Source organism: Ovis canadensis, chromosome 2, assembly GCF_042477335.2.
Source record: "Ovis canadensis isolate MfBH-ARS-UI-01 breed Bighorn chromosome 2, ARS-UI_OviCan_v2, whole genome shotgun sequence".
NCBI lineage: Eukaryota > Metazoa > Chordata > Mammalia > Artiodactyla > Bovidae > Ovis > Ovis canadensis.
The window spans coordinates 209808434-209821963 of NC_091246.1; the positions used below are offsets into that span (position 1 = coordinate 209808434).

Here is a 13530-nt window from a genome sequence, read left to right on the forward strand (position 1 = left end):
TCATTTTACAGAGGTAAGAAGTCAAATTATAGATATGGCCAGGCTAGGAGACAGAAGCTAGTGAGTACGCTAAAGCAATCTCAGCCTTGTGGTCTATATTCATTGTAACATCTGCAGGAGCTCTTGGAAAGTTAATTTTTTTTTTAAAGAAGAACATTGTTTGCTTGTATGGGGCTGTATTGGGTCTTCGTTGCTGCCCACAGGCTTTCTCTAGTTGCGATGAGCTGGGATTACTCTTCACGGTGGTACACAGGCTTCTCACTGAGTGGCTTCTTTTGTTGCCAAGCACATATTCTAGGCTTCAGTAGTTGTAGCACGTAGGCTTTAGTTGGGATTCTCAGGCTCTAGAGCACAGGCTCAGTAATTATGGCACATGGGCTTAGTTGCTCCAGGGCATATGAAATCTTCTGAGACAAAGAATCGAACCTGTGTGCCCTACATTGGCAGGTGAATTCTTTTATCCACTATACCACCAGGAAGTAAGTTCTTGATTTTTTTTTTAACGGCCCTAAAAAGTATACCAACTGCTGTGACTGGTAATGGGATTAAGAGAAAGTGAAGTGGTCTAACAATTTGATGATTCTCTGCCAAATAATAGTTTTATAAATCATTCAAACCCTATATATCTATCAACTCATTAAGAGTCTGAAGAGCTCCCCCTCTTTCTTCATTTTTAGTTTAGTTTTACTGGGGATGTGATACACACTAGGAGCATTCACAAATTTAAGGATTCTTGGAATGCTCAGGAAGTGTCCTTTCTATAGGAGCAGGATCCACTGTCCATTAAGTGTATGACATGCATGAGGGATCAGGGGCTTGCTCAAGCAGTGAAGTCATGCTTAGCACAATGCACTTTAAGGCTGGTATGGATTTCAAGATGTCTGTGTGTATGTGTGTGTGTGTGTGTGTGTGTATCGGCTATAATAAAGTTAAGAATATTAAGTTTTGTCCTGTCAGAGTGATAAAAAAATGATAACTTTTATTAACTAGTAATCCATAAATACTGTTTTCTATTTCATCACTCTCCAGACATTTGTGTTACCTTCTCATTAAAAAGATGATAAAGAAGCATGAGGTTTTCTTAAGGATTTTTTTCCTCCTGGTTTCTCTCTTGCTTCTTTCACACATCTCCCTATGGCCTGAGGATTTACATTTCCAGTCATCTTCATTCCTAGAAATCCCTCATTTGAAAATTAATGAAGACACCAGCATCAGAATATGTCCAATGGAAAGAATTAGTGCATCTATTTTATAGGACACATAAAGATTGCTCATTCATTCATCCAACAAACACTAATAGACCCTCTACTAATGCCAAATAATGTGCTGGGCATAAGAGTTGAGAGATAAAGTCCATGCCTTAAAGTCATCCAGACTAGTGGAGTGTGCTGAGAGCACATGAGGGAGTACATGCTAGCTCCACCTGGGGGTTAAGAAGGCTGAGTTTCTAAGGATATAGATAGGAACTAGCCATATCAAAGATGAAAGAATGCTCCAGGAAAAGGGACCACAAGAAGGTGAGAAAGCATGGTGGCATGGGAGAAACGTAAGTAGCTTGTAGTGCCTGGACCTCAGGGTACATTTAAGAGAGGAAGTGGTGAGAAATGCAGCTGGTGGGATAGACAGGAGCAGATCAGGAAGGCTCATAGGTAGCAACTGAGAAATTTATCCTAAAGGCTGTGAGATCCTGTTTACACACAAAGTGACATAACCAGGTTTTTATTTTAGAGAAATGGCTCTCCCAACTATGCAGACAATGGATTGAGCAGGGTAAGACCAGACATCTACACTTGCTTGAGAGCAAGTGTCCAAGGACAGTATTTTCTGCAGAATATTGAACAGAACTGATTGGCCGCTCTGTGTGTAGCTCCACCTTCAGCCTTTTCTCTGAATTCCCTTCTTGCATGCCATCTTCTACCACAAGTATCCTTATTAGTCATATGATGTATGTCAATTGGAGGATTTCTAGTGCAGTTGATATTTTATTGCTACACAACTTGAATTTCAATTTGCCTTCCATCTGGGGCTTGGTAAACTGCCACGCACCTTTGGACCTCTCCATAAAAAGTAATTTATGAACTTTTGAGAGAAGTTAGTATTCCCAAAGCTAGACTCTTGAGACTGAGTTAGCCTTGGTCTAAGAAGATATAAGTAAGTAAAAGAAGTTATTTCAAATTGGAAGAAAAATAATGTCCTTGCATTTAACTAGACATTTCCATATTTAAACCCAGACTGACTCATATCTTCTAGATCTGTCTACTTGGCTCCTTTAATAGAGCTCCCTGGGGTATGTCTTTAGGCTGGAGACTTTAACAGGTCTTAAACAACTGTTTGATATGCCCATCTCATCCTCCTCCTCATCCAGGAAGATTTAAAGTGAAAATGTGTAGCGTAAACAAGACCTTAAATCTTGTTCCAAGAATTTGATAATGACAATACCAAAAGGCCATCTTGGGTCTTGATCTCCTGCATTAAACAAACAGGTTCAAGATTTATTATAACACAACAAAAGCTCTACAGGTCATAGGCATCTTGAGTCATATCATATAAAATAAAGTATTTTTAGATACTATTCTTAAGGAAAGGTCAGCAGGGCTATGTAAAGGGGCCAGTATTATCCTTCCTTTTATGGTTTCGTTTATACTGGAAAGAATGTTTTTTAACAATCTGGAATTTGCCTTTGCATTTTCCATTTTTGACCAAAAACACAAAACCATGAAGGTACGAAGGCTGACTTTTAAGCCTCCTCCCACTGGTTTCTGCTGCAAGTCCACATGCAAAGCTGTGGGAAGGCAAAAGTACTTTCTGAGATCTGTTTGGCATTGGATACATCCCCTCAACGACGAACCACTGCAAGTTATAGGGGCAGTTCCATGAGTGAACATTAGCGGTCAAAGGGTACTCGCCTCAGGAACAGCATGGTGGAAAAAGACGCTATGCATAATTTAAAAGGCTCCCGCCAGCACTTTTGATAGCTCCTGCCCTTGTACCCACCAAGCGTTTGACCCCTTTGGAGCCTGCAGGTCTGACATTCTCTCACAAGAACTGACACACAACTGGGAAGGAATCAGGTGGCCCACTCTGCCTGATAAGGTGACTTTCAGTCTCTTGATATCAGATGAGCATCCTATACCAAGAGAAATAAGTATTCTGAAACAATCAGAATAAATATAGCCATGTTTCATTTTTATTTAAAACAATAAACAACAACTTGGGAATTAAACATGGCCAACATAGGTTGAGAAGGCAGTGGCAACCCACTCCAGTGTTCTTGCCTGGAAAATCCCAGGGACGGAGGAGCCTGGTGGGCTGCCGTCTATGGGGTCACACAGAGTGGGACACGACTGAAGCAACTTAGCAGCAGCAACATAGATTGAACAGCAACAACAATAACATAGGTTGAAATTGCAGGAAATTTTTAATATATTTTTATTTGTAATTGAAGGATACTTGCTTTACAATATGATGTTGGTTTCTGCCATACATCAACATGAATCAGGCATAGGTATGCACATGTCCAGGGCTTCCCAGTAAAGAACCCACCTTCCAATACAGTAAACATAAGAGACGTGAGTTGGATCCCTGGGTTGGGAGGATCCCCTGGAGGAGGGCACGGCAACCCAGTATGCTTTCATAGACCATCCCCACAGAGAAGCCTGGCAGGCTATCTTTGATAAGGTTGCAAAGAGTCGGACATAACTGAGCAACTAAAACTTTCACTCACTTTCATCTGTTTTACCTATGGTAGCGTACAGTATATATTTCCATTCTACTCTCAAAATTGAGGGAAATTTTAAGCCACCTATACTGCATGCTAGTATCAGATGCTCTTTGCTGCTTTTCAAGTTTTGAGTGCTTGCTGAAGGATCCCATGATTTGAAGAAAGCAGAGGAGGTTTAGCATGAGACCCCACCTAGTAAGGGTCATCTCTGAAATTGCCTGATTATCTGGCAGGAATGCTATCTCCTTGCTAAAAGCCTGCCGCTAGATTAATGCTAGCATTTGAAAATCTACTTGGGCCCAATGGTGGGCAGCAGGCGAAGGAATGTGTTTTTTGTTTCTCTCTTTAGTGGCAGAAATGGTCACCACGAAAAGACTCTGGGCTCCCAGTTTCAGGCAGGTCTGGAAGTTGTGTAGTCTGTGGTCTGTGAATGTACACACCAGCTCAGGAATAATGGGATAGAACTGTGCCTGTATTCACAGCCAGTTGCCTGCGATGGTTGATGGGTTAGTCAGTTTCTTCAGCTTGATAAGATCCCGCAGATCCCGCAGGTCCCGCCACATGGTTCAGAGAGGAAGTGTTACCACCCCCATTGCTCTATCTCCCAGGAATGCAATTTGAGTTGTGTCTCCTCGACAGCTTGGACCTCAGTAAATTACCAGGGTCTTGACCCAAGAGATGGAGAAGTCTTAAGCAATTTTTCAGTCTCCTATCTAAAAACGTGTTTACATTTCTTGAACTCTGGCTGACTGATTCATTCTCCTGGTGTTGCAAGAACTTTCCTTATGCATTAGTATTTATAAGTTTCTTTTCTAAGAGACTCATGGTTCCTTCCAAGCCACGGTCAAGTGAACCTCATCGCAACGCAATTTTGTTGGGCTGGATTTGTCCAGAGGATGGATCAGGGCCAAACAGCTGTGATGTGGCAAGATCAAGTGAGGCTAACAGGAGGAGGCATGAGGTGGAGGGGAAAAGTAGGAGATACTAAGTCAGGAGGTCTGGGTTCAAGTTCTGGTCCCGCGCTCTTTCAAGGTATGGCCTTGAGCCAATCACATGAAATCACTCTCTGGGCCTCGGTTTCCCTAGTTATCTCAAATAACAAATGTTTTCAGTCTGTGCAGAAGCCATTTTCCAGCAAGATAGAACAGCTGAGAAACAACAGAAAAGGGAAACGGAGTCAGCCCACAAAGAAAGAGTAGAGGCTTCAGGTCAAAGAAGCAAAGATGCAGAATTGCATGTGGCCAGACTCGTCACAGAACTACTTAGGACTAGCAAGTATGTAAAGAAGCTTGTGCTGGACGCTAGTCCAGTACCAGAGACTAAAATCCTTTTCAGAGGAGCCATGCACTTAGCTGAATCTGTTCCTCAAATAAACATTCCTTTACAGACATGAAATTTACTTTCTTAGGGGAAAAAAGGAAAAACAAAATAAATCCTATCCTCTAGCAGCATGAAGTTTGAGTCTGGCAGTCTTGGACTCAAATCCTTACTCAAAACCTCACTAGTTGCACACCCTTGGGTGGATTACTTTATCTTTTGAGCCTCAGCGTCCACACCTACAGAGAGTATGACAGCACAACCATGGAGGAGAGTCGTGAAGGTTACATGCCAGCTCCATGTGGTTGTCCGTATGTGCCTGCTTCTGGGTGAGCGGCAAGATTTCTGTTAGTCCCTTCCCACCAGCCCCGTTTTGACCTTTGCCTTTGTTTGCTTGTGTTTCCACCTCTCCTATTGCCCCTCCACATAATGAGGAAAAGGGAAGGCTCTGATCTCTCTATCTGGAAGGTTGCAGAAGCATTTTCCTACTTCAGTGAAGTAGGATCATACAAAATTTATATTCAACAGTATCAGCAGATTTTTTCCATCAATATTTCCTTTTTAATTTCAGCTTTATCTGAATTTTAGTAGCACAAAGAATTTACTTTTGTTCTTTTAAAGAGCAACCAAAACAAGAAAAATAGAAATTTGAATATAAGGTCTATAACACTTTATTAAATGGAGCGTTTAGACTGTGCCTATAGAGGTTACATGTGTTATTTGGTAAGTAAATACGAATGCCATAAGCATGTGTGTGTTTATAGTCTTACACATATGAACTAGGTGTGTAGGTGTATGTTATATATAAAATTTCATGAGACCTATATCTGACAACCTTGACCCTTTTCCCTCTGATTTTCATCATAGTAAACACTGAGTCCAGAACAGATCTTCATATGAATCTTAATGAGACCTCACCTTTGACTCAAAAGCCCGAGAATCAGGTACAGTATTGATTCTTCATGAGCAAGTGAGTGGGAGTCGGGACTTTGAGCTTCTTGTCCCTGCTTGCTGTGTGACCCTGGGTGAGATTCTTCACCTCTCTGGGCCTCATTTGCTTCATCAGTTAAATGAGACAAGTAGACTATAAAATCACAGAGGTTCCTTAACTCATAGACTTGGAATGTCTTAACTCAACTTGGACTGTTTTGTCTGGCTCTTCATAAGCGCGAATAGCTGAATAGGCCTTTCCCTGACTTCTGCAAAGTCAAAAGGGAACAGGAAAACACAGAAAGGCATCCTCCATGGAGGCAGTGGGGACTAAGACTTTGTGCCAATGGGCCCGTTTTTTTCCTACTCTAATTCTCATTCCTGAGAATGAGAAAAAAATAGCAACCAAGAAAAAAATGCAAGGAGACTGTGAAGAAAGGAGAAAAATGCTTTATCTGGGTGGATTAAGAATACTTATTAGTGATTCGAGGACATATGTTCACAAATATTTATAAATTGGTTCCTTAAAATTAAAGATTTGAAGCTGGCACTGCCTTGAGATTCACTCTAGAGAGACAACTCAGGGTATTTCCTAGAGCTCTGTGGGTCTCAGCAGATGCAGCACAGCCCAGGGCTCTCCCTGCTGAGTGACAGCAGCTGGGGAGGAGGGGGTGGTGGGGGAGAGGCGGTGGGGGGGAGGGGCGGGGGAGGGGCGGGGGAGGGGACGGTTGGGGGGGGCGGTGCTGGTGGTTGAGAGATGAACCAACATGGCCTCTATTTCTCCCTTATCTCCAACTTCCTGGCTTTCTCCTCCTCCCTCACACTCATTAAAAAACAGTAAAAATAAAAGTAGCTTTGTTTCCCTGTGTGTGCCTAGTTGGTTCTGAGGAAAGACCTGAACTCTCACTGTTAGGACCCCAGGCCTGGGTCAGGCCTCCCCTGAGCTGAAACACAACCGAGTCAACCCTTCCTGCTACTGAGGAGCCACACAACCAACATTTGCATTTTTTTTTAATATGCCTGTTTTGAAGCTACCCTTTATATGGAATGTGAAAGGTTTTCTTCTTCAAGAGAGGCTGTGACTGAGGAAAATATGCTGTATTTCAATAATTCCACAATTCCAGAGGCCTTGCAAACACCTCATGTACTCCAAATTCACACAGCCCCATCGTTATATTCCAGGAGACCTCATATCACCTGCAATAAGAGTGGCTCAGCTATGTCAAATTAAATCCTAGACTGAATTATTAACCTTGCATCCAGAAAGAGGAACACCAGACCCAGGGTCTTCAACTCTAATCCTGGGTTTCCCCTGTGAGGCTCTGGCAAACCCACTCACTCTGAGACCTGCCCGCATCCCTGCTTTGTGAAAGGATGGGAATTGTTCCCACCAGAACCTGTTGGATTGTTCAAGTTGCAGTAGTCTTGCTTCCTTGAGAAGTAATACCAGAAAGGAAAGCCATCAAGGAAATGTCTAGGCAGTCTCAGTTCAGTTCAGTTCAGTCGCTCAGTCGTGTCCGGCTCTTTGTGACCCTATGAACTGCAGCACGCCAGGCCTCCCTGTCCATCACCATCTCCCGGAGTTCACTCAAACTCACGTCCATCAAGTTGATGATGCCATCCAGCCATCTCATCCTCTGTCATCCCCTTCTCCTCCTGCCCCCAATCCCTCCCAGCATCAGAGGCTTTTCCAATGAGTCAACTCCTCTCATGAGGTGGCCAAAGTACTGGAGTTTCAGCTTCAGCATCATTCCTTCCAAAGAAATCCCAGGGCTGATCTCCTTCAGTATGTACTGGTTGGATCTCCTTGCGGTTCAAGGGACTCCCAAGAGTCTTCTCCAACACCACAGTTCAAAAGCATCAATTCTTCAGTGCTCAGCCTAGGTAGTCTCACCAGCCTCCAAATCCAGAGAAAATGGGGGTAAGGTCTGAGAGGGGGAGGTGCCTTCCATGCCTTCCTCACCCCCTTACTTCTTGAGGCTAATGGCTCTTTATTAGATTAATCACTGACTTCAACTTTAACTACTTCCTCAACCTACTCCATGTAAATGGCTAATTTCATGTTTACTATAAAGCATCTGGAAAGGATTTAGAAACAAATTTCTGCCCAGCGGATTTCAGTTATGAACCTTGATGGGCCACTGACAAACATGGTAGATTCCTTCCACTGTCGCCTTCCCTCTCTGAAGCAGGCTAGGATATCACACAAAATTGATCTTTATCAGCGCCAGCCGTTTGTGCTCTTCTTTCCTCTCCATGAATCCCCACTCCCACCCCCGACTCCCGCCCCCTACCCCGCCCCCTCCCACCACTGGGATCTGACCATATTAGGAGTTCAGTCACATAAGATACTTTTACTTTTTTATCAGTGTGCTGAGAGGAGGAGGGAAAAACCCAAAGGTGGAATCTTTTGGCATCACCGTGCTTTAAATGAGAAGTCACACACCTCGATTTGGAAAAAAATTTCTGACGGGTGGGTGAGAAAGACAGACAGACAGCGCTTTGCAGGACATGCCTGGGTTCCTGGATTTACCCAGTTCTGGATGCTGCCTCTGGTACCCCCTAGTGGTTGGATTTTAAAACCTCCGCTGTGCGTTTCCGAAGAGGCGGTGGACGCTATGAGGATAAGAAAGAGGCAGAGAGCTCTTGCCTCTAGCACACAGGATGGCAGACCGTGGGCTCGCTCCTGAGGCACCTCTTTCGCACCTGGCCTAGGCGGTAAATCCATAAATAGAGAAGAGTAGCAACCGACATCAACAACTTCCTAGGAGCTGAACGAGGGGGTTTAGTGGGGAAGAAACAAACCTACAAGAGGAAATTGGGAGATGAGAAATGAAGAAAAGAAAAAGGAGACAAGCAGGCCTGTTTCAACTCCAAGCTCCTATTTCCTCTTTCAAATGAGCTGCTTCCCCACTGTGAACAGAATCAAGTATTTATGAAGGCATTTTTTGCATATTAATAGCTGCATGTGGAACATTTCCAGTTCTGAAGTCCTAAAGGTATGGTGCCCTTTTTTTTAATGCAGGTCCTTCAAACTCCTCACAGAATTTGGTATTCGTCTTCCCATGTATTTTCCTTTCTGCCTTGTGGCTCCTCCTAAGGCATTTCATTTGATTAAGGGAAATTAGTTCCTGGGATACCATCAGAAACGAAGCACTGCTCTTACCTCGGTGGCTCACCTCAATCACTAGAGATTTTCCTCTTCCCCAGGGCCTCTCTATGTAAGAGGCCAAAGGTTGAGTGAGGTGAGCAGAACCTAAAAAGATTATTAAACGTGTAACTTGAAACTCTATAAGGAAGGGTTAACATATCTATCTTGAGAGGGGAGAAAGTAAAACTTTCTTTAAAAAGTAAGAAAAATACTTAAAATTGCAGTAACTACAACAGTATTACTATCTATGCTTGGTAAAGATCACATTCAATTTTAAAAGAAAAACATTGGGCTTCTCTGGGAGTCTGTTGGTTAAGAATCTGCCTGCCAATGCAGGGGACACAGTTTCAATCCCTGGTCCCAGAAGATCCCGCATGCCGCAGAGCATATAAGCCTGTGAGCCCCGGCTACTGAAGCCTGAATGTCCTAGGGCCTGCGCTCCGGACAAGAGACGCTGCCGCAATAAGAGAAGCCCGAGAGAGAACCGCAACTAGAGAGTAGCTCCGGAAAGTCTGAGACTCAAAGCAGCCAAAAAAAAATAAGTAAGGCTTTTTTAAAAATAAGAAAACAAAACCAATTAGAAAAATAAGCAAAAGACATAAATAATTCATATCAAAAATGATAGTAATAGAAAACATATATGGAAACAATATTCATTTCTGAGTAGCAATTTAAATTCGAATTGAGGCAAACTGGAGGTGCAATTTTATATCGGAGATATGTGCCTCCTCTCACCTTTTTTTAATGATAACACGCGGTACTGTTGAGTTTTTGGCAAAACTGGTACACTTATACACTTCTGGTGGGTTGTAATTTGATTCAAACCATTTGTAAGGAAAAATGGCAGTATAACTTGTATAACATGAAAAATATTCATACCCATTGATTCAGTATTTCTGACTTTTGGGGACTTATCCTAAGGAAATAATTCAGCGGGGGCGGGGGGGGGGCGGGAATCGAGTGAGGATGTCCTAGAGAAAAACTGGAAACAATCAGAGAAACGATTCAATTAATTGTAAGGGGTTTAATTCGACATTAAAAAAAATGATGCTTGTTCATCCTAGAAATGTGATTTAGTACAAAAGGTTTAACACAGGGTTTCTCAACTTCAGCACTTTGAGCCGGATAGTCTTTGTTGTGGGGCACTTTCCTGGGCATCGTAGGACGTTGAGCAACACCACTAGCCTCCACCCACTAGGTGTCAGTAGGACAACCCATCATCAGTGACAGTATCTCCAGTCTTTGCCAAATGGCCCCACGTAAGGTGAAAATTACACCACAGCCCCGACTCCACGTTGAGAACTACCAATTTCATTTTAAAAGTGGAAATCAAAGTGATGTCAACTATGACTGCAACTATATTTTAAAAATTACCATATCTATAAAGACTTGCAAATAACACATGCAAAAGAGCACAGTCATACTTGTTTGAAATTAGGAATATGTTGGGTTTTTTAATTTTTATTTTATCTTCCTGGTTTTTTTTTTCTTTCTTTTCTATTTTTTCAAAATTCTTGCTATAAGGAGGAAAGGTGCGACTATGAGCAGAGCTGGTTTTTTTCAAGCCTAGCTTAAAATGATCAGGAGTCACAGTAAACAGCAAATATACAGCAAGTGAAACAAGGGTCAACACTGTAGTGCCATTATTAACTACTGTTAGTTGTAGTTATTTAACATTAATTAGGTTTTCATTAGATTATTAGATAGGACCATCAAAATTCTCCTCTTAAGAATCTCAAGCTCTTGTCAGCATTTTATCCCTCTGATCCTAGACTTTGGGGAGGCAACGAAATTCACCTATTTTTCTGAAAGGTCTGGATCTCAAAGTATCAAACTCTAATCATCCAGATCCATCTTTTTAAGCTGGGATCTAGACAGGCCCTGAGCCCACTGATTTATGGAGTTGTCAGGGCAGAAAGGTTGTCAGTAAAAGAGTATCAGAGTACAAGCTCAAACTTTATTAGATTCTCCAAGAATCACTGTGTCTCTGTTTAAAATAAGAAAGAAACCATCTCACCAGTTTTGACATTGTCTGTTCTCTCCCTTTGTTAGGGAGAGCAAACATCCTTTCTCACTTGCTTTATCTTGGGTTTTGTTGTGTTGCTTTGTGGGGATTAGAACTTTGGTAGTATCCTAAAAATCCTGTTAAACAAGAATTATGTCTCTTTTTCCCATTTCACAAAGCCACTTCTATTTCCACCTATACTGTATTCTTGAGTTCAGATTTCACGAACGTACGACAGTATAAATTCATATTTGATCTTGTGTGTCCTAAATTTACCTCTTTCTGATTTCAAAGAGCAGCCTGTAATTCTAGTGCACTAAAGGATTTAGGTTGAATAAACCTATGTTTACCCCATCTGCTTCCTTGGTGGTTTCACAGATGGTGTTCATATCCCCTTTCAGCCTTCCTCTTTCAGGAGAAAAAAAGAACACCTGTAGACACACTAAGTTTTTGTGCAAGGGTACAAAGGTAACCTTTTGTTTCAGTGTCCTTCTGAACCATAGCCTGCCTTTTGTTGAGCTTTTTAGCTGTCGTCTTAGAGAACAAGCTACTACTCTTTAAAGACAGACTTTTATTTTTGTATTCTGCTCTACTCACCATAGCATCTCACATGTTTAGGACAGTTCTTGGCATATGCTACCGCCTCAAAAAAAGAAAAATTGACAAATAAATCTCTTACTGACATTAAGGTCCATGTCCTAGATGGGAAAAGCCTCTAAATAGGATTCAGAGATTGCAGGGTTTTTAATACTTATTGATGTATTTTATTTGGCTTTGGCTGTACCAGGTCTTAGTTGCAGCATTCAGGATCTTCCATCTTTCATTGTGGCATGCAGGATCTTTAGTGACAGCATGCAAATTCTTTTAGTTGTAGTGTGTGGGATCTAGTTCCCCAACCAGGGATCAAACCCAGGCCCCTACCACTGGAGGCACTGAGTCTTAGCCACTGGACCACCAGGGAAGTCCCAGGTTGCACTTGTTTTATTTCCAAGGAAATGATATGGAAGTTCAGCTCCCATTTCTCTAATAACTCACACCATCTCAGAATACTTCCTGCTGTTGGTTGCCATGATTTGGCATTTCATGCTCTGAAAACTTTTGGTCCTGTGCACATTGGAGATGTCACTAGGCATACTTCTTAGAGTCTTTTTGAGGCTGAGAAGTGAGATTGGACCTAGCAGGAATGCCTGGGAGAATTAACCATCTGTATCTCCCCATCCAGAAAAGCACACTTTACTGCTCACCTTCTGTTTCTCATTTCTGATGGCATGGCACAGCATTTCCGGAGCTCCGTGCTCTTCCTCCCCACCCCAGCCAGCCCCTCTCTTTTTCTTCCTGCTTTCGTTCTCCCTGGCTTTGTAAATGGCTTTGGTTAGGAAACTTGATTCAAAGGGTTTTGTGTTTTTTGTTTTTTTTAATCTAAGCGAACTTCATCTTCTAGTTCAGTCTTACTCACAGGATTACTTTGTCAGCCCAAAAACTCTGTTGACAATGTAAGGATAATTTACTGAGAGGGATTTGTTTTTAATTACCAAACTGAGGCTTTTGTTTGTTGAATTATCACTGCAGCTATTATTTATTCCAGTAATTCTGTATTTATTGATATGTTGGCTACTAGCCTGACCAGACTCAATATGCGTCTGATTTTCTTTTTTATTTTTATTATGGAAAATTTCAAATGCAGGGAAAAGTAGAGAACAGTATAACAAACCTCCATTTACCTATCATGCCTGCATTCATTCATGCTTAGTCATATCCAGCTCTTTGCAACCCCATGGACTGTAGCCCACCCAGCTCTGCTGTGCATGGAGTTTTCCAGACAAGAATACTAGAGTGGGTTGCCATTTCCCAGTGGTCATGTATGGATGTGAGAGTTGGACTGTGAAGAAAGCTGAGTGCCAAAGAATTGATGCTTTTGAACTGTAGAGTTGGAGAAGACTCTTGAGAGTCCCTTGGACTGCAAGGAGATCCAACCAGTCCATTCTGAAGGAGATCAGCCCTGGGATTTCTTTGGAAGGAATGATGCTAAAGCTGAAACTCCAGTACTTTGGCCACCTCATGCGAAGAGCTGACTCATTGGAAAAGACTCTGATGCTGGGAGGGATTGGAGACAGGAGGAGAAGGGGATGACAGAGGATGAGATGGCTGGATGGCATAACTGACTCGATGGACGTGAGTCTGAGTGAACTCCGGGAGTTGGGGAGGGAGGCCTGGTGTGCTGTGATTTATGGGGTCGCAAAGAGTCAGACATGACTGAGCGACTGAACTGAACTGAACTGAACTACAACTGTACCTGTCATAACCTTCAACAATTATCTCTCCGTTATCAAGAGGGTCTTTTGAAATGGTCATAGCAGCCAGCGTTTTTGAGGTTTACTATGTGCAGGATTTAGGATTATCTCCCTT

The 13530-nt window shown here is 42.4% G+C and overlaps 1 protein-coding gene across 2 annotated transcripts in view; it reads left to right on the plus strand.

Annotated features, from left to right (window-relative positions):
- The window catches only part of KIAA2012 (KIAA2012 ortholog), a 133141-nt gene that overhangs the window by 51814 nt on the left and 67797 nt on the right, over positions 1–13530 (plus strand). For both annotated transcript variants that reach the window (XM_069577997.1, XM_069577998.1), the window contains one exon: positions 5906–5982. In XM_069577997.1, coding sequence (XP_069434098.1) covers positions 5906–5982 — 77 coding nt within the window. The remainder of the gene's footprint in view (positions 1–5905; positions 5983–13530) is intronic.